This window comes from Berghia stephanieae, chromosome 9 (genome assembly GCF_034508935.2).
Source record: "Berghia stephanieae isolate SIO BIC M18660-M18661 chromosome 9, UCSD_Bste_1.3, whole genome shotgun sequence".
Lineage (NCBI taxonomy): Eukaryota > Metazoa > Mollusca > Gastropoda > Nudibranchia > Aeolidiidae > Berghia > Berghia stephanieae.
Genome location: NC_088368.1, coordinates 39,964,033 through 39,986,532, shown reverse-complemented (window position 1 = coordinate 39,986,532; position 22,500 = coordinate 39,964,033). Strand labels below are relative to the sequence as shown.

Here is a 22,500-nt window from a genome sequence, read left to right as displayed (position 1 = left end):
CTTCTTCTTCTTCTTCTTCTTCTTCTTCTTCTTCTTCTTCTTCTTCTTCTTCTTCTTCTTCTTCTTCTTCTTCTTCTTCTTCTTCTTCTTCTTCTTCTTCTTCTTCTTCTTCTCCTCCTCTTCCTCCACTTCATATTCTTCCTCCTCCTCCTCCTCCTCCTCCTCCTCCTCCTCCTCCTCCTCCTCCTTCTTCTTCTTCTTCTTCTTCTTCTTCTTCTTCTTCTCCTCCTCTTCCTCCACTTCATATTCTTCCTTCCTCCTCTCTCCTCTCTCCTCCTCTCTCTCTTCTTCTTCTTCTTCTTCTTCTTCTTCTTCTTCTTCTTCTTCTTCTTCTTCTTCTTCTTCTTCTTCTTCTTCTTCTTCTTCTTCTTCTTCTCCTCTCCTCTTCTTCTTCTTCTTCTTCTTCTTCTTTTCTTCTTCTTCTTCTTCTTCTTCTTCTTCTTCTTCTTCTCTCTTCTTCTTCTTCTTCTCTTTCCTCTTCCTCTCCTCCTTCTTCTCTCTCCTCCTCCTCCTCCTCCTCCTCCTCCTCCTCCTCCTCCTTCTCCTCCTCCTCCTCATCCTCCTCCTCCTCCTTCTTCTTCTTCCTCTGGTCTAAATTTTAAATTTATAAGTTTTCCCAGCGTTCTTCAAATTTACCATCTGGTCTTGGTGTTGTTGTAGGGATTGTTGGTCTCGGGGTTGTTGGTCTCGGGGTTGTTGGTCTCGGGGTTGTTGGTCTAGGGGTTTCTTCGCATAGGATGACAGAATTCGCACCCTCCACGTCGTTAGCCTCGCCAGGACACAGGCAGGTACAATCCTTGCTCACAAAGCCTTCACCAGGACAGTCGCTATCCTGTAAAGAGCACCCACCTCTACCTAAACACGAAGAGATATGCAATCTTGTAAGAGTTTGTACTTTAAATACTCGCCAATAGTGGCTAAAGCATTGCACTATGACCCGAAATGTTCTAGGTTCGAGCCTCGTTTCAGGCACTGTCTTTTTTTTCCTTGGGCAAGAATATTAACCACCAGTTTACTCACTTGGACAGTATGGGTGATTCCTGTTGACATCAGAAATCTTGTTTAACGAATTATGTACATATATTCTCTCGTGGAATGCCTTGGCAAAGCAATCTAATGATCTCGTGGAGGAAGGGCATAGTGTTTAAAATTATCGCCAATAAATCATAAAATTTGATGGCATGAAGAGGGAAACTGGTTAATGAAATCAATAAATAAAATGGTACCATAACTAATCACAAAATATGCACCAATGGTAATAACACAATTTACAATAATAATAATAATAATAATAATAATAATAATAATAATAATAATAATAATAATAATAATAATAATAATAATAATAATAATAATAATAATAATAATAATATAATAATAATAATAATAATAATAATAATAATAATAATAATAATAATAATAATAATAATAATAATAATAATAATAATAATATTAGTAATAGTAATAATAATAATAATAATAATAATAATAATAATAATAATAATAATAATAATAATAATAATAATAATAATAATATATAATAATAATAATAATGATGATGATAATAATAATAATATAATAATAATAATAATAATAATAATAATAATAATAATAATAATAATAATAATAATAATAATAATAATAATAATAATAATAATAATAGTAGTAGTAATAATAATAATAGTAATAATAATAATAGTAAATAGTAAAGATATAGTACATCCACGTTAATCGTGCTCTGCGGCGCTTTACATAATAAAAATAAAAATAAAAATAAAAATGTTTAAAAACAACAAAATTAAAAATCACGACACTACATGATACATAATAAGCATGCATACAAAAAACAGAATCAAAGCAACATCCATTTCATGAAAAATAAGCCTCGCGGAACAACTCAGTCTTCAGACATGTCCTGAAAGATGATAAGTTATCACAGGACTTTGTCCGAGGACTAAGTGCGTTCTATAGGCGTGGAGCTATGAATGAAAAGGCTTTTTCACCGAAAGTGAATTTTGAGGTGGTAACTTTTAGAAGTTGGGACTGAGATGATCTTAGATTTCGAGTGGGTTCATATTTTTTAATCAGTTCCTGCAAATATTCAGGAACCAATCCATCCAGACATCTAAAAACATAGCACAATATTTTAAATTCTATCCTATACTTCACAGGAAGCCAGTGCAATTCCTGGAGAAACTGGTGTTATATGATCTCTTTTTTTCGTTAATTTTATCTAGCCGCTTTATTTTGATTTTTTTTTTGTAGTTGATGAATTAATCTACTTTGACAGCCAATGAGAAGGGCATTGCAATAATCTAATCTGATAGTAATAAACGAATTAACAAGCATCTTTGTAATATCTTCATCAATATAATGTCTGATTCTTCCAATGTTTCTAATGTGATAGTTACAACATTGGCATATTTTTTTAACATGATCTTCCATGGATAACCCTTGATCTAAATACACCCCAAGATTTCTCACACAAGAACTAGGTTTAATAGCATTTTCACCCACTAGTATCTCATTTGTAGATATTTTTGAGAGTTGATACCTATTTCCAAAAATTATCATTTCCGTCTTGTCATAATTAAATTTAAGTTTGTTTAGTTTCATCCAATCCTTTATGTTGGCAATGCAATTTTCCATAACAGATACTGATGACAGCTCTGGATCATTATTGAGTTCTGTATACAGCTGAGTGTCATCAGCATAAAAATGAAAATCAATGGGAAAAGTGGATAACATATGAGAGAGGGAGCAGTATACATTGTAAAAAGGAGGGGGCCGAGAATAGATCCCTGAGGCACTCCACACGTTAATATGGATGGAGTTGATACATGGTTTTCTATAATTACTGACTGAGTTCTTTCAAACAAATATTCCTTTAACCAGTCCAAAGCTGTGCCACTGATATAAAATTGATCACGTAGTCTAGTTAAAAGTAAATTTTGATCGATAGTGTCGAATGCCGCACTTAAATCTAGTAAAACAAGCATCGCAGCACTTTTATTATCTATATCATTTACATATCATTAAAAACTTTAAGTAATGCCGTTTCCGTGCTATGGGAGGCTTTGTAGGCAGATTGAAATTTAACATTTAAGGCATTCGTCTCTAGATGGTTAATAATACGAGCAGCAACGACTTTTTCGATTAATTTTGAAATGAAATTTAAATTTGACACAGGTCTAAAATTATTTAACTCATTGCAGTCAAGATTTGCTTTTTTCTTCAGGGGTCTAACCAAGGCATGTTTCAGCATATTTGGAAAATCGGGCAACGTTAGACTTTCATTTACGATAGATGCAATTGCTGGAGCAAGATACTTTGAACATGATTTTATGAGCCAAGTTGGTGTTTTATCTAGCGGGCATGATTTATTAGGCATATCTGACAAAATATTTTTAACTTCCTCTATTGTTACGGGTTCAAACGACGTTAACATTTTATAACAGGTGTTCATAGATTTAGTTGGTCGTGTCGTGCAGGTAAGTGTTGTGTCCTCCTGTAGTGTCTCTTCCGTTGATGTTGATCTTCCAGGCGATGTCACGTGCCTTGTCATTGTTGTTGTTTTCATTGGTGAAGTCATGCTTGTTGTTTCAACTCGTGATGTCGTGCTGGGATGTAGATTTGTGGGGCTGTCGTTGTCTAGTTCCTGTCGGATGTTGGAAATTTTCTCAATAAAAAGGTGTTGAATTTGTCACAGAGTTCTTTTGGAGATGTATTTGTAGGTAGATTATTTGTATTCGATGGTGTGATCATTTCTTTGACAGTATTATAAAGCTTTTTCGAGTCAAGTTTGCTTTTTATCAGAGTGTCCTTCAGATAGTGCCGCTTGGTACTGACTATAAATTGATTGGTATAATTTTTGGCTTTTTTTAAAATTTGCTTGTGAATTTCAAGTCGAGACTTACGCCAAACACCTTCCTTATGACGTCTGTCATGTTTGGCCTTTGGGATTTCAGCAGTAAACCATTTGAAATTTGGTCTTAGGACGATCGTTCTGGACTTGAGGGGCGCATGATTTTCCAGACAATTATTGAGTGATGTATAGAGGAGATCTAATTTCTCTGTGACACCGTGTGTATTCATAACGTTATTATTTATGTCCAACTCCCGAATTTGGTCCAGTAATTTGGTGTGGTTTATGTTTTTCGTTTTTCTATAGCGGACTGTACGCCGATTTGAAATTGGGACAGGGACATTGATCTTAAAAAATACTGGGTGGTGGTCTGAAATGTCTGGGCTGATCCTGATCCTGATCTCACGAGTGGAAGTATCTATGGACCGTGTGATAACGAGATCGAGGGTGTGTCCACCCTCGTGAGTTGGTCCTTTGACATTTTGTTTAAGATCGAATATTTCTAGAAGTTTGGTGAAGTTGTCCGAAATCTCGGCATGAAAATTAAAATCACCTAAAATAATAATTTCTCGATTCTCGGTGTTTTTTGCGTGGAGAAAATCTTCAAATTCTTTTATAAAAGTTGTATTGGTGCTCTTGTTTTTAGTTGATGGTGGTGGTCTGTAAATGGTTACGACGTTAAAATGTCTGTTATTATGACTAAAGTGAATTTCGATGCATTCGAATGAATCGTAGTTTTGTTTTTCTCGTTTGATATATATTCAATTGGTCTCTAAAAAACACACATCAAACCACCTCCACGTCTTTGGTCTCTGTTTTCTTGATGATATGAATAGCCGCTGGGGATTACCTCGTTTATGGTTATAGTGTCAGAAGATGTTAGCCAAGTCTCTGTAATAAAGAATAAATCCAATTTGTTTTCGACGATAAAATCATTTATTAATACAGCTTTATTTCGCACAGAGCGGGCATTCAGGGGAGCACATTTCAAATTGTTTTCGTCATCTGTACTCCTTTGTTGTTGTTGTTGTTGTCGCCGCCGTTGTTGCCGTAAAGTAATAAGATTGGATGGGGGTGGTGATGATGATGATAACGACGATGGTGATGGTGGTCGTGGTGGCAACGATATGGAAGATGACAGCGATGACGATGGTGGTGGTGCTGACGATAACGACGACGATAATGACAATGGCAATGGTCGTGGTTTTAAATCAATTGTTGTGTATGTGGGTGGGGGTCTTGATGGTTATAATGGTGGGGGCGATGTGGTCTGTGGCCAGTCAACACTGGTATCGCCCTTTGTTTTCTTGTTCCACCCCGTTGGTGTGAATTTGACTCAATGCCGTCAACAAGAGACGTTGGTTGTTGACGGATTTGATAATAAAACACCGATGTTAAAAATAAAGTGGTGAATAAAAATCTCTCGTAATGTGTAGAAGAAAAATATTGGTAAAAATCAGGCTTTACCTTAAAATCCATTTTTAAAAAATGAGAATATCACAGAAATAGTTCGTTTGATATTAAAATTGATTTCAGATAAGTAAACACAACACAATCACAAGATTAACCATATAAAAATCCACATTGGAGCGTAAGAATTTAAAGTAAAATCGAATAGAAAGACACATGTAAACAAAAACGTGTCCTGCCGGTTAGGCGTGTTACAATAATAATAATAATAATAATAATAATAATAATAATAATAATAATAATAATAATAATAATAATAATAATAATATTAGTAATAGTAATAATAATAATAATAATAACAATAATAATAATAATAATAGTAATAATAATAATAATAATGATGATGATAATAATAATAATAATAATAATAATAATAATAATAATAATAATAATAATAATAACAATAATAGTAATAATAATAATAATAATAATAATAATAATATAATAATAATAATAATAATAATAATAATAATAATAATAATAATAATAATAATAATAATAATAATAATATGAAGCAGAATAATAATATTGAGTTCAGTTACTCACTGGCCTTTCTATCTTACTACTAGTAAAACTTCTACTAGTACTACAACAACAACAACAACAACTACTGCTACTACTACCACCACCACCACCACCACCACCACCACTACTACTACTACTACTACTACTACTACTACTACTACTACTACTACTACTACTACTACTACTACTACTACTACTATTACAACTAACACTACTACTACTACTACTACTACTACTACTACTACTACTAGTACTACTACAATAACTACTACTACTACTACTACTACTAATACTACTACTACTAGTATTACTACTACAATTACAATACTACTACTACTAAATAACCGGGTTCATGTTATATCACGATATGCGTTACATGGTCTTTACTGTATTACTTACGAATATACACGTATATGTTTTGGTGTTGGTGTTGATGCTGAAACATTTGTTGCTTTATTTGGGGCAGATAGACAACCCATTTTTTCACTTACCGCCACATCGATAGAGTTGATTGATGGTTTTGATGTCTCTAAAACTCAGGGCTTGCATTTTTCCGATTTTATCCTGATACGAGGGGTCAGCGGTACGAATCGTAAACTGTCCATTCCTACTGAAAGCCTGTAGGATCGAAAGAGGAAAATAAAAATGTTTCCGCTTGATTCTCGAATGAAAGAAATAACGATAAGTATTAAATGGCAAGCTTCAATTTATTAAACGAAGACAGATACTCTGGACCTTTCGGGTTCCACGTTTATCAACAAAACACGATGGATGAAATGCTAAGGACGAATGAGATATGTGTGAATGGCGTAGTTAAGGTGAATATACAATAACAATGATGACACGGGAAAAATTATTTTGTAATACAATATAATAAAAATGATTTTCCTACCATTCACTCACCATAATTTAAGCAAAAACATTAAATGCCAGCAGGGTATTAATAATTGGTATTCTAGATCAATGGTCACACAGTCCTTCTCCGAGTTATCGAAAATTAACTATTAACTATTAATCTAGTTAACTCCATTTCATTCTGGTCTAAATTACCTGCCATACTTAAAGAAACTATTTGGTCTTTAGCAACAAATACAGTAACATATATATATATATATATATATATATATATATATATATATATATATGCATACATACATACACACACACATACATACAATAAGGCAACCTATTTCTATAATGGATCGTTTTAAACTGCGCAGAGAACTCCTTGCTCTGGTGGAAGAAATGGGGTTGACAGATCAAATGGAAATAACTCAGTTTATCAGGGAAGAAATAGACGCAGCGGACGCCAGAGAAATTGACGAGAGGAGACGAGAAGAAGGTCGAACGGACGAGTAGGAAAAGAAACGTACATTTGAGCTGGAAACGCAACGAGAAAGAAACAAACAATTCGAACTAAAAAAAGAGCTTTTATATAGCGCAATATCCACTAAATGTGCTTAAAGCGCTTTACAAAGGGTCCCTGACCAACAGCAACGCGTAGCAAGTAGAACGAGACATAACGCCTGTTAGGCGATAACTCCGCCTGGCCTGTGAGAGCGTGACTCTACCGTATAAGCTATCCACGAATCCAAAAAAAAAAAAAAAAAATTCGTATCAAACTCAGGTCAATCTTTACTAGATCCTTCTCTCACCGGGAGTTGTCGTACCAATAAGGTCGCGGGTTCAAACCCCACCACCGCCGCGAAAATTTTTTATTCTCTATTGTCTTCTGGCACTTTTCTACTCACTTCATCTCTTGTTGTTACCAACATAAGTGCCTGCTCCACTCACTTTTCTGAATTAAAAATTCACCCCATATACCGGAGCATACTCAATTTCTCAATTGTTTCTATGTTATATGTTTGTGTTGAGAATATTTGCTATTAAGCTTAACTGCTGGCGAAATACTTCGCGTTGGTTGTGTATGTGTGTACCCGCTACCTCCAGTGGTCGGTGAGAGAAGGCTCTCGTAATGAATGACCTGAGTTTGATACGATTATTTTTGGATTTGTGGATAGTAGTAGTAGTAGTAGTGTTAGTAATAATAATAATAATAATAATAATAATAATAGTAGTAGTAGTAGTAGTAGTAGTAGTAGTAGTAGTAGTAGTAGTAGTAGTAGTAGTAGTAGTAGTAGTAGTAGTAGTAGTAGTATTAGCACACCCACGATCGACCCAGGCTAAACTTCCACATTGATCCATTCGACGAAAAAGAAGGACCATTGGATGAATACATACTTCACGTTGAAGGGATGGCAGACAACTATCTACAACCTAAAGTAGACAAATGGGCGTTAAAATTGTCAACTTTACTTAAAGGAAAAGCATACCAGCTATACAGCTTACTGACACCTTCGGATTAATTCTAATCATATGAACCTGGTCTATTCCTTAATACAACGTGCCACAATCTACCACCACTTCTACTATCTATTTTTTTAAAACTTAAAATTTTAATACTATCTGTCGAGTTGTCAGGAACTTTAACCCAACTATAACAGGATAAAAGAGGTACCAGACGACTACTGTCTTCGGGGAAACGACAGAAAAGTCGTGAAGTTACACCTCGATATGAAGTGAGTAGAAAAGTGCCAGAAGACAATAGAGAATAAAATTTTTTTTTCTTCGCGGCGGTGGTGGGGTTTGAACCTGCGACCTTATTGGTACGACAACTCCGTCTGGCAGGTGAGAGCGTGGCTCTACCGTGTGAGCTATCCACGAACACAAAAATATTCGTTTCAAACCCAAAGTCATTTCTAGATCCCTCTCTCACCCACTTCTTGAGATCGCCGATTCGTTCACCACCATCGCGAAGTAATTTTGACCAGCAGTTAAGCTTAATAGCCAATATTCTCATCACAAACATATAACATAGAAACGATTGAGACATTGAGTATGCTCCGGTGTATGGGGTGAATTTTTAATTCAGAAAAGTGAGTGGAGCAGGCACTTATGTTGGTAACAACAAGATATGAAGTGAGTAGAAAAGTGCCAGAAGACAATAGAGAATAAAAAAATTTTTCGCGGCGGTGGTGGGGTTTGAACCTGCGACCTTATTGGTACGACAACTCCGCCTGGCAGGTGAGAGCGTGGCTCTACCGTGTGAGCTATCCACGAACACAAACATATTCGTTTCAAACCCAAAGTCATTTCTAGATCCCTCTCTTACCCACTTCTTGAGATCGCCGATTCGTTCACCACCATCGCGAAGTAATTTTGACCAGCAGTTAAGCTTAATAGCCAATATTCTCATCACAAACATATAACATAGAAACGATTGAGACATTGAGTATGCTCCGGTGTATGGGGTGAATTTTTAATTCAGAAAAGTGAGTGGAGCAGGCACTGATTTTTTTGGGATTGCGGGGCTTTAAGGAGCGAGGATGAATGGCCTTTATTGACGACCAGCATATAATATGTTTTAGAATTAAGATATCGTCACTCTGAAGCCACACGATCAGTTGAATAAGGTATGTATCCAGTCTTATGGACAACTAGTTTCACACTTCCAATGAGATTGGAACCAGTATTTTGACATCACGCACATTTTAATCTTAGCTGGGTAAACAATGTCCTTTTTAAAAATAAAAAGCGCTTTGAGGTTTCGACGAAAGGCGATATAGAAATATAATTATTATTATTATTATTATTATTATTATTATTATTATTATTATTATTATTATTATTATTATTATTATTAGTATTATTATTATTATTATTATTATTATTATTATCATTATTATTATTATTATTATTATTATTATTATTATTATTTTTTTTTTTTTTTTAAATTATTATTATAATTATTATTATTATTATTATTATTATTATTATTATTATTATTATTATTATTATTATTATTATTATTATTATTATTATTATTATTATTATTATTATTATTATTATTATTTATTATTATTATTATTATTATTATTGTTATCTGGTTGGCGGATTTTGTGAGTTGTTTTATCTATATACATAGCATCAATACAGCTTACCTTCTTTCCATAGTGCATGATACTCATATAATCATATGGAATTCCCGTGTTTGCCACCGTTTCCCAACTTCTTTTCTTGAAATTATATAACATGTCTGGTGCTACGTTCTGTTGGAAAATGCTCACATACCTTGAAAACAACAGGAAAGAATTTTATTATTATTATTATTATTATTATTATTATTATTATTATTATTATTATTATTATTATTATTATTATTATTATTATTATTATTATTATTATTATTATTATTATTATTATTATTATTACTATTATTATCATTCTTCTTCTTCTTCTTCTTCTTCTTCTTCTTCTTCTTCTTCTTCTTCTTCTTCTTATTATTATTATTATTATATTATTGTTATTACGATTATTATTATAATTATTATTATTATCATCATCATCATTATCATTGTTATTCTTCTTCTTCTTCTGCTTCTTCTTCTTCTTCTTCTTCTTCTTCTTCTTCTTCTTCTTCTTCTTCTTCTTCTTCTTCTTATCAAACTTATGCTTTTAGACAGAGGGGACCCGATAGCTCATAGCGGAAAGTACTTTGCAATCGACTATCGTCCTATCATAACGATAGCAAGAAATTGTTATTGTCCGTTTCACGCTATAGAAACCGGCATAAACTCCGGATCTTTCGGCCCAATGGCTCTGAAGGACTACTTTTTATAGAGCACAATATGTTCACCAAACGTGCTCAAAGCCCTTTACATGTAGAACAAGACATAACGCCTGTTATGCGAGATTACAAGTCTTTTTCTGACAGAGACGACCAGATACTCATTTTACACCTGAATACGATGAGAGAATATGAGTGAAGAGCCTTTCCAAGGACGGACTCAACTACAATAATAATAATAATAATAATAATAATAATAATAATAATAATAATAATAATAATAATAATAATAATAATAATAATAATAATAATAATAATAATAATAATAGACTCTTATAGAGCGCACGGTATCCTCAACAATGAGGCTATTGGCGCTTTATTAACATCAACACAAAACAATATTTAAAGTACATGACATCAAAAAATGAATTTTTTTCAAGGATTTCTTGAAAACAGACAATGATTTGGATTTTCGGATGCTCTGTGGCATGGTGTTCCATACAGGCGGACCAAAATGAGAAAAGGACCTTGTTCCCACCTTTGTACGAATGCGTGGGATAGCCAAACGGGTGGTGTCATTGGAGGAACGCAACGGTCGGGTTGTCGAATATTTCTTTAGGAGTTCTGTGAGATAGGGAGGGGTAGTGTTTTCCAGACAATGATAAACTAGGACACATGCTTTGAATTTGACCCTTTTCTCAACAGGCAGCCAGTGCAATCTTCGAAGGAGTGGTGTGGCAGAGTCAAACCTCCGCTTTCGTAAGACCAATCTGGCAGCATTATTTTGGACCGTCTGCAGCCCCACCCAGCGCGGGACTCGAACCTTATTCAAAGGAACGTGTCATATCACAAGAGCACGACGATGATATTAGTAGTGCTGTGACAAAGAAGGGTGAATGTGAAATCGGACTATACGAAACACTCCTTTATACATTTCATGGTTTAAAAAAATAGTTATCAAATAACATTCGGTTTCAGTCAAATATTACATTTTGTGAAGAGAAGCAGGGGATGACCATGTTTTGAGCCACTAAGGTCTACACGGTCAACACTTGCTTTCGGATCGGAAGGACCTGGGTTCGAACCTTGCTCGGTGCATATTTGAATCCTTGGAAAATTCTCTCAACGTCATCATCATCATCATCATCATCATCATCATCATCATCATCATCATCATCATCATCTTCATCATCATCATCATTATCATCACCATCATCATCATCATCATTGTCTTTTTTACCGTGGGTCAGGGTATTGGCCATAAACAGTTTCCATCCTTCTCTGACTTGAGCTAACTATTTTTTTTATCTCGTTCCATGTCTTATCACTTCTCTGTATATCAAATTCTTTAATTCTTCGCCATGTTCCCCGTGGCCTTCCCCTGATTTTCTGCTCTGAGGTGTACAGTCCAATACTTTTTTTCAATAGTGAAGTCATTCTTCCTAAGGGTGTGTCCAGTCCACCTCCATCGTCTTCTTCCTATTTCCACTCCCATTGGTATCTGCTGTGTTCTTTTCCATAAATCTTCGTTGTTAATTCTATCCATCCATTTTATTCTGAGTAACTTACGCATGCACCTGTTGACAAAAATCTGTATCCTCCTGCCTGCGATGCATTCTAAGTTTTACCTCCATACAGTAGGACAGACTTCTCGTTTGAGTTGAAAAGTCTTCGCATTAGCCGAAGGGAGATATCTTTAGTTCTCAAAATTCTGTTCAAAGATGTGAATGCACACCTCTGCTTCCGTGCCTCCATCCTTGTCAATTATACTCCCGAGATAGCAGAAAGGGTCTAAATTTCAAGTTCCTGTTTTTACTTTTATCTTTTGCCTTTGACGCGTACCTATCATTAAGATATTTGACTTTGCAAGGTGAAGTCTTAAACCAATTGATTCCGAGAGGTTGTTTATAACTGTGATTTTCGCTTGCATCTGGTCTTGAGTGTGGAACAGAAGAGCCAGATCATCTGCAAAATCCAGATCATCCAACTGTGTCCAGGGGTCTAATGTATCCAATTTCTTTGCCCTTTGGAGGTTTCCTTCATTAGCCAATCAATGGCAAGGATGAACAGGAATGGTGAGAGCAAGCATCCCTGCTTAACACTAGTCTTAATTTCAAAGCTGTCAGTAAACTGATCTTCATGTACATCCATGCAACTTTATCCTTCATACATTTCCTTTATGAGGTTTACTAACTTCTCCGGGAGTCTAGAATGTACCATAATTTTCCAGAATGCTGCTTGGTCAATACTACCGAAAGCCTTCTCGTAATCCAGAAAGATGACAATAAGGAGGAGAGTTCCATTATACAGACTGTTTTACTATGACTCACAGAAATAAATCTGGTCGGTAGTTGTACGGTTTAACGAAAACCTGCTTGTTTGTCCCGCAGTTTAGCATCTGTTGCATTCTTAATTCTCTCTAGAATAATACGTCTGAAAATCTTTCCTGGGATAGAGAAAAGAGATTCCTTGATAATTATTACAATTACTGAGGTCCCCTTTCTTTGGAAGCTTGACAAGATGTCCTACCTTCCAATCCTTTGGGAATATACCGTCATTCCAGATTCTCTCATATAGTGGGGGATCCGGGAAAGGCCTCAGCATCAACTTTTAGAGCTTTCGGTGGAATCTGGCCTGGTCCAGCAGCTTTTCCCCTTTCCATCTCGTTAATGGCACCCACAACCGTTGGTGGATCACATCTAATTGGTAGCTCAATCCTTGCAGGCAAAATTTCCGGCGGGTTGTCTGGTGGTGGTTGTTCAGAAGTCAGTTAAAATGTTCCTTCCATCTCTTAGATTGAGCCTCTTTTCCAAAAAAATCTCTGGTTTCCCATATTTTCCAGCAAATGTATTGGTAGTTTGATAAAGGATCCTCAAGTGTTCTACTGTCGATGCTGCTTCTGCTTTCTCTACAAGTCTATTCATGAATGCTTCCTTGTCTTTCTTCACAGATCTTTTGACTTCCTGAGCTGTGGCTCGATACTGCTCTTGTGCATCCAGTCTTGAAGCCCTTGTTCGACTTGCATTTACCTGTTCCTTTCTTAATCTCCTTTTTTTCAATCAGGTCTAATGTGATTGGACCTATCCATTCTTTATGTTCCGATTTCTTTACATCCAATACCTCCTTGATTTCTGCCCAATGTGACTCTAAATCTATGTCGATATCAGCTAGAGGTTGGAATCTATTACTCGATAGCAGTTTTGAACTCATTCTTTTCCATATCTAGTGCATTCACCTAGAATTTTCTTCTTGTGTGTGATCTGGTCCCATATTTTCTGAGTCGGAGCTTAACAGGTGGTGGTCTGATCCAATATATGCCCGTCCGTACTGTCATATCCTCTAATGAACTTCTGAATCTTCCGGAGGTACGAAAAAGATCGATCTTATTCTCTGTCACATCGTCTGGCGAGTCCCAAGTTGCCTTGTGTATCCTTTTATGGGGAAACACTGATCTTTCAATCACCAAACTGTTGAATGCACAAAAATGTGCAAATCTCTCACCATTGTCGTTCATCTCTCCCATGCTATGACGGTCCATGATACCTTCCTATCCTACGTTATCCTGTCCCAGTTTAGCATTCTCATCTCCCATCAATATATTGATATCTTTCCTTGGCAGCTTATCAATCGCAACGGACTCAGGTGTAAAATGACTACCAGGCCGTGAACAGCGTTGGTCTGTCCGAAAAAATGTAATATTGCCTGAGTTTCCATGTTTCGTCCTACATTGTTGCTATTGGCCTGGGATCCTTTGTAAAGCGCATACAGACATAGAGTGGATATTGCAATATATATATATATATATATATATATATATATATATATATATATATATATATATATATATATATATATATATAAATCTGTCATTAATACATGCGATTTAAGTTTAAAAAGAGTGTTAAAATTATGTGAAGAGAAGTTGGGCTGACAATTTTTTGAGCCTCTTTCGTCTACACATGATGTTAATGTGCAGGTCTGATTGACTTACATTGACTATTTGCCTCTTGGCTCCTGGTGAAGCACAGAGCTTCAACACCGCACGCTCTTCCCTCTTCTTTGGCACATACCTTTTTTCATTATTGGAAATTCACAAAATATAGGATAAACCCAAGTTGACTCAAAATCAACAATTTGATGTCTAGCTCTCCCCATTGGGGAGTCCCAAATATAACAAAATGAATTGATGGTTGAATGAAATTAACCTGTTTACCGTTTTCCTCTAGAAAATAATTTCACGGATTGAAAAATTTGGCCAGTAAACTCGTCCTTATAGTATCTACCGATTTAAATGACCCTCATCTTGGCAAAATTGTCAAACATCGGAACTCCGAGGCCTTCCATGAAACACAGTGTTGAAAGTTTTTGCGATACGAAGGTCATTTAAAATCGATCGATATTTGAGATCGCGTTTTCTGGCCAAAATTTTAAATACGTGTATTAAAAAAAAGTAGAACAATGGTGATGATGATGATGATGATGATGATGATGATGATGATGATGATGATGATGATGTTGAAAATGATGATGATAATGGCGATGATTATCATAATGATGATTGCATCACTGACTCATCTCTATCAGGCCTCGTCTGTTCGTGAAATAATCCAAGGGCATGACCAATTTCATGAAGAATCACGGACATCTGGGATGGGAGGAGGGATTGGGTGAAATTAGAAGGTCAAGTGATGACATTTTCTAAGCTCTGTCGTACTCTGGAAAAACTCCTATTTTAAATAAGATGTTTTTTTCCACAATACGACAGTTGTCTGGGCAGTTTAGATTAGACGTTGCCAAGCAATAACAACAGCATCCCCACAAACGATTCAACAACAACAACAAAAACAACAACAACAACAACAACAACAACAACTACTACTACTACTACTACTACTACTACTACTACTACTACTACTACTACTACTACTACTACTACTACTACTACTACTACTACCACTACTTCTACTACTACTACTACTACTACTACTACTACTACTACTACTACTACTACTACTACTACTACTACTACTACTACTACTACTACTACTACTACTGCTACTACAACTATTATCATTATTATTATTATTATTATTATTATTATTATTATTATTATTATTATTATTATTATTATTATTACGACTACACTACTACTACTACTACTACTACTACTACTACTACTACTACTACTACTACTACTACTACTACTACTACTACTACTACTAACTACTACTACTACTACTACTACTACTACTACTACTACTACTACTACTACTACTACTACTACTACTACTACTACTACTACTACTACTACTACTACTACTACTACTACTGATACAACTAGTATTAGCAGCATCTAGTGAGTTGTCGTTAGTAGTGCTGAAGATAAAAAGTGATCCCATTGGTAGAACTGTTGAATACAACTCACGATTGGTTTTCTTTTGTGAACAAAAGACTTGTCTTTTGACGTCTTTTTTTTTGGTCAGTGTCAGGCTATAATTTAAGGTTGGCTATTGTTCTAGATTCAGGCTATAAGTTAACGTTGGCTATTGTTCTAGTGTCAGGTTATAAGTTAACGTTGGCTACCGTCCTAGTGTCAGGCTTTAAGTTAACTTTGGTTATGGTTCTTGTGTCAGGAAATAAGTTAACTTTGACTATGGTTCTAGTGTCAGGTTATAAGTTAACGATGGCTATGGTTCTAGTGTCAGGTTATAAGTAACGATGGTTTGTTCTTGTGTCAGGCTATAAGTTAACTATTGCTACGGTTCTAGTGTCAGGCTGTACGTTAAGGATGGCATGTTCTTGTGTCAGGCTATATGATAACGATGGCTAAGCCCTCACTGACTTACATATCGACATCCTGGTCCCAATATGATTGCTTGGGGATCGTTAACCATCCCAATATAGGACATACACCTGGGTAAAGAAACAAAGGAAAGAAGAAGGGGAAAAAAGGAAATTGAGCAATATCAGCCCCATCATCATCATCATCATCGTCATCATCATCATCATCATCATCATCATCATCATCATCATCATCATCATCATCATCATCATCATCATCATCATTGCCCTTTTTCACCTTGGGTCAGGGTAAAGGCCACAAACAAACAGTTTCAATCATTCTCTATCCTGAGCTAACTTTTGTTTTTATCTCGTTCCATATTTTATCACTTCTCTGTATATCAGCTTCTTTAATTCTTCTCCATGTTTTGTTGTCCTTCATAAATTATGTCATTGCAGAAATTCTTCGATCGCCCAAGCTAAAAAAAAGGATTTGATCTGTTCGTTTGCGTTTCTGTAACGGCTTGAGTTTTACGGAAGGGGTGTTAACCCTTCGAAATCCCACCAACCTGGAGGACCAGGTGACTCAACAAGCCGTCATTTTACTATGATAAATAATGACCTCAAACGCCCAGATGACACAAGAGAACTGAGACGCGAGAATGATTTAGAACACCTGAGTTCCATTGGGACAGACCGGCATCAGTGGAAAGACTTCAACAAATCAAAGAAGCTGCTAAAGCGACCCATCAGTCCGAAGATTAGGAGGCGATTGGTGATAAGTAAACTTGAGCTCTAAACGTGCTCAAAGCGCTTTACAAGTGGCCCCTAACCAACATTAACAATTAACATGGAAAACGAGACATGGCGCCTGTTAAGCGATATTACAATTTTTTCGTACAGAGACAACGTTGTTAACGGCCAAGTACTCATTTTACACATAACTACGGTCATGAGAGAATGTGAGTAAAGTGCCATCTCCAAGGACTCAACTATGCGATGAGAGAGGTTCGAACCTAGGACCTTCCGATCCGAAAGAGGAGTGTCATACCACAAGACCACATAGCCATTCAGATTACTAAATGACATGTCATATCAATAAGCTAATATCAAGTTAAGAAACTATTGAGCAGACACCGGTGTGAGATATAGATCTGAACAAGTGTGTATGAAACAGTGTCAGACAAAGCTAGAAAGAAAAATAGAGAAAAAAAAAACATCACAATAAATCAGTCTACCTAGGAATTGTCGCAGTAGACTGATGTTTTTTCCCCTGAAATTTTTCTTTCTTGCTTTGTCTGGTACCTTTCATACACACAATATCAGCTAAACTTGCGGCTATGTGGGAAGCGGTTTGACTCTCGTTTTCGGATCGGAAGGCCCTGGGTTTGAGCCTCACTCGGCGCTTAATTGAGTCTTTTATTCATATTCTTTCACCGTACTCAGGCCGTTAACAGGGTTGTTTCTGTCCAGAAAAACAATTGTAATTTAGCCTAGCAGGCGTCATGTCTTGTTCTACATGTTAAATGTTGCTGTTAGCTAGGGACTCTTTGTAAAGAGCTTTGAGCACGTTTAGTGGATATCGCGCTATACAAAAGATCAAGCTTTTAAAGAGAAAACGTGCTCAACGTGGTTTATCGGAAGTACCAAGCCAACATAAATAATATACTACATGTTGAACGAGACATGTTAGGCGATATTATATTTTTGCCAACATAGACAATACTAATAATAATAATAATAATAATAATAATAATAATAATAATAATAATAATAATAATAAAAATAATAATAATAATGATGATGATGATAATAATAATAATAATAATAATAATAATAATAATAATAATAATAATAATAATAATAATAATAATAACAATAATAATAATAAATGATAATAACAATAATAATAATAATAATAATAATAATAATATAATAATAATTATAATAATAATAATTATAATAATAATAATAATAATAATAATAATAATAATAATAATAATAATAATAATAATAATAATAATAATAATAATAGAGCTTTTATATAGAGCAATATTTAAAGCGCTTTACACGTGGTCCCTGGTCAACAGCAACATTTAACATGCAGGACGGTATATGAAGCCTGTTAGGCGATATTACATTTTTTTTCGGACAGAGAAAACGATGTAAACAGCCAGGTACTCATTTTACACCTGATTACGGTGAGAGAATGTGAGTAAAGAGCCTTCTCCAAGGAATCAACTATGCGCCGATCTAGGCTCGAACCCAGGAGCTTCCGATCCGAAAGCGAGTGTCATACCACTATATTACATAGCCGCACAACGCTGTTGACGGCCAAAAGAACATTCTACATTCGAGTAACTGCTTTGCGTCTGATGTGGGTATATAAAAATTCTTTTCCAATGACTCAACTATGCGACGCTCAGATCAGAGCGGGACTTGAACCTAGGACTTGTGGTATGACACTCGCTTTCGGATAGGAATGTCTTGGATTCGAGTCTCGCTCATCGCATAGTTGAATCCTTGGAAAAGACTCTTTACTCACATTCTCTCACCGTACTAAGGTGTACAATGAGCAATGAATGGGTAGCTGAGTCTGTTAGATCTGGCGGACAGTACTTTGCGATAGACTCGCGTCCTATCCAAAGTGTAGCAAGAAATTGCTATTGTCCGTTTCACGCTATAGAAACTGGGATTAAAACCCCCGACTCTATGGCGAAAAATAGCTGTGAAAGGACTGCTTGCCGTAGCAGAAGTTCACAATTCCAACACACAAAACCAACACATATAAAAAGTTTCTTTCCAAGAACCATCAAGGACGAGTTGAATCTCCATTAGTCACATATCAGGGCGGGCAAGTTCAGGGAGGCGCTATAGGCTCGACATCCAAGATGGTCTCGTAACGGTCAACAGGAATTACTCTTTGGCCCCCATCCCCAATATGCATCAAATTCCCCCATCTGGAAAATGCGACACTGGGGTTAGCGACCTGACGCATATATTACATTATTGTCGAGAGCCACAGTATAACAAAAAGAGCTTTTTTCAAAGCTACTGGCAGTCCATAGCGTTAATATCCTCCTATTACAGGAAACCCATCTTTACGCTGGCACACAATCTTTCCGATTCCAGATCCCAGGCTATACGACGGTCCAGCGAAAGGACACTTCGAGGATCAAAGGAAGGGTTAGAGTTTACGCTAATGAACCCTCGAAGGTAAGGGTCATTGAGAGGGCAACGGACAGCAACGGGGTGAATAGAATTTCTACATTTGGACTACACCACCGGTCCCAGTGGTTATCCAGCCTTCCATATGTCTGGGAGACTTTAATAGCCACCATCATAAATGGGGCTATTGAGACCGCAATGAGGCAGGTAGACAACTCCACTCATGGATACACTCTAATGATCTACACGTAGTGCCAAGGGTACCTCCAGGGGCACACGCGATAAGAAGGAGTATACTCCTGATCTCACCCTCGTCACGAAGGGAGAGAACGGAGAACTGCTGCAGGTAAAGCGGACAGTCATCGGCGATTTCCCACATCGCCTGCACAGGCCGGTTCTTGTCACAGCGAAGGCGACAATTCCGAGGGTGCAGTCTCTCCCACTTTGCCTTCAGTAAGGCTAACTGGGACCAATTCAGTTCCTATATCGAGCAGGTCTTCCCTGCAATTCCTTCCAAGTCCGAGAACATAACCAGATTTAACAGGTTAAGAGCGGTCACCACTTCATTCTACGGGGCAAACGGAAATTTTACACCTACTGCTGGAAGAAGAATTGGAACAGATGTACAAGGGGTATCAGCAGACCAAGTCCCCGGACGTAGCCGATAGACTACTTCAGTCTCTGGCAGAAGAAAGGAAACAGCGGTGTCAGGAGACAGTGGAAAGTCTCGAAATTACACACTCTAGCCGCCACTCTTGGCGACTGATAAAGAAATTGGATCCGGACCGGAATTTCAAGAAGGCTGCACCAGAATGTGAGACGGACTATTTCCAGGAACAAAGAACCGTAGCAAACGGGTCCCTAATCAGGCTTTCGAGCGCGGAGTCCGCAAGACATACCGTACAATTTTGGACTAAATTCCTGCGAATGAGTCGGACTGGACATACCCGTTCAGTCCCAGAGAAGTGGGCGCAGCCATTAGCGATGTCAAAAATGGTAAGGCAGCAGGGATATACGGCATATTAGATCCCGATATGGTGAGGCATCTGGGCCTCAGGGCACGGAGCTGGCTGGCAAAGGCAATGTCTGACGTCCTTGCAATAGGAAAGTTCCCACAAGTGTGGAAGCACGATAAGAAGCCAGAGAAACCGGCGAAGAAGGCCGACAGTTACAGATAACCACCACTTCTAAGCTGCTTGTAGAACCTTATATATAGAGAGAGTTCTATTAAACCGATGGGGGCCGGTCCTAGACGCTGCCCTGTCACCCAAGCAGGCGGGCTTCAGGGAAGGGAGGTGCACCATGGAACAGGTCATTGCCCTTACCGAGCATATTGAGATAGAGTTTGAGAGGAAACAGCAAACTGGTGATGTATTTATAGACATATCGGCGGCGTACGATGCGGCCTGGTGCGAAGGATTAATGCTCAAACTTCAAAGATCAGAGGTGCAAAAAGGCCTTAAGTTGTTCTCTTCAATCTTAGGGAAAAGACAATCCCACGTTTTGATGGGAGACGCTACGAGTTAGTAAAGAATGGGGTCCTTAAGGGATCTGTTCTGGGGCCTAAGTTTTTTAATGTCTACATAAGCGACATGCCGAATACTTCCTCCCTAAGACTGGGATACGCGTACGACTGGACAGCCGTTACTCACAGTAAAGTGTGGACCCGTCTCGAGGGCGTACTCAGCGAGGACGTCACAAGACTAAAAGCCTACTTTGACAAGTAGTATCTGAAGATGAACACTTCGAAAATCGTGGCCACTGCATTTCCTCTATGCAGTGGCTGGCACACCCGTAAATTGAACGTCCTCGTCAGGTGACCAGCTTCTCCTATATGAGCGCATCCAAAATATCTGGATGTGACGCGGGACCGCAGCCTTATCTATTGGGTGCATCTCGACGGAGTTGTCCGGAAGATAGAGAAATGCGTGTCTTCTGAGGAAGCTGGCGGGATCAACTTGGGGTGCTAATCTAGCGCTCCTGAGGACATCCGCCTTGGCACTATGCTATTAAGCCGCGGAGTATTGCGCTCCAATGTGGGGTAGACGCAGGAACGTTAAGAAGGTAGATGTTAAACTTCGCAAGTCCATGGACATAGTGTCAGGAACACTGGCAATAACGCCTAGAGATGGGGCCCGATAATGGCAGCAATCCAGTCCCCTGATGTCCGACAGGAGCTCAACGAGCGAGGGAATGGACATATCCCTCTCAAGCGCATAATCGACGGCGTCCTCGTTTCAAGCCGAAATAAGTCCCGCAACCCCTGTACTTAGATTCCCTGACTTCGGACAGATCTACACATACGAAATGGAAGTCGGTTTGGACGAATTTAATCTCTCGAGGGGGCGGGGACATCGACTCCCCGAAACTGGGGAAGAAGTTTCCAGGCTTGTCCACCAGTAAGAGGAGACATTGGGTTGCAGCCATCGGCTTTAGGCCGAGAGCCTGTTTAACAGCAAGTTCATTACATCAGCACTGGGGACTTGCCACCTACCTAACATGCACCCGCTGTGGTAACGAGCCCGAAACCACTAAGCATCTAGTTGAACGGTGTGTTGTGAAACTTCCGGGTGGGTTTGCGACGGTGCACGAGAGTCACACCGTTTTTACTAATAGGGTCGATCATCATAACATAGTAGTGTGAGCACCATTAGAATCTGCTGCCTTTTGTAGATAAAGACGTTGAACTTGAAGTTGAACTGAAGTCTACTTACCCTTGTCCGTTCTTGAACTGGATTCTATTTGAATATCTATTGTTTTGGTGGAATTGTAGGCACGTGTACCTTTCCCATTCCCGGATAGCTAGGTAGATCAACCCCTCCTCTCTCTCATCTGAACAGGATTTGAAGATAATAATTTTTTTAAATCGATCTTTTATATAGAGCAATTTCCACTAACTGTGCTCAAATCGATTTACAAGGGGTCCCGCCTGGTCAACAGCAACACTTAACATGTAGGACATGACGTGACGCCTTTTAGGCGATACTACAATTTTTTTTTCGGACAGAGTCAACGATGTTGACGGACAGGCACTCATTTTACACCTGAATACGATAAAAGAATG

At 37.5% G+C, this 22,500-nt stretch overlaps 1 protein-coding gene across 3 annotated transcripts in view; it reads right to left on the bottom strand.

Moving 5' to 3' along the window:
• The window catches only part of LOC144980237 (zinc metalloproteinase dpy-31-like), a 58,346-nt gene that overhangs the window by 15,162 nt on the left and 20,684 nt on the right, over positions 1-22,500 (bottom strand). For all 3 annotated transcript variants that reach the window (XM_078927842.1, XM_078927840.1, XM_078927841.1), the window contains exons 6-11: positions 22,151-22,268; positions 16,334-16,400; positions 15,059-15,132; positions 9,862-9,991; positions 6,352-6,478; positions 637-855 (exon numbers count right to left, since the gene is read on the bottom strand). In XM_078927842.1, the coding sequence (XP_078783968.1) occupies positions 637-855; positions 6,352-6,478; positions 9,862-9,991; positions 15,059-15,132; positions 16,334-16,400; positions 22,151-22,268 (735 nt within the window). The remainder of the gene's footprint in view (positions 1-636; positions 856-6,351; positions 6,479-9,861; positions 9,992-15,058; positions 15,133-16,333; positions 16,401-22,150; positions 22,269-22,500) is intronic.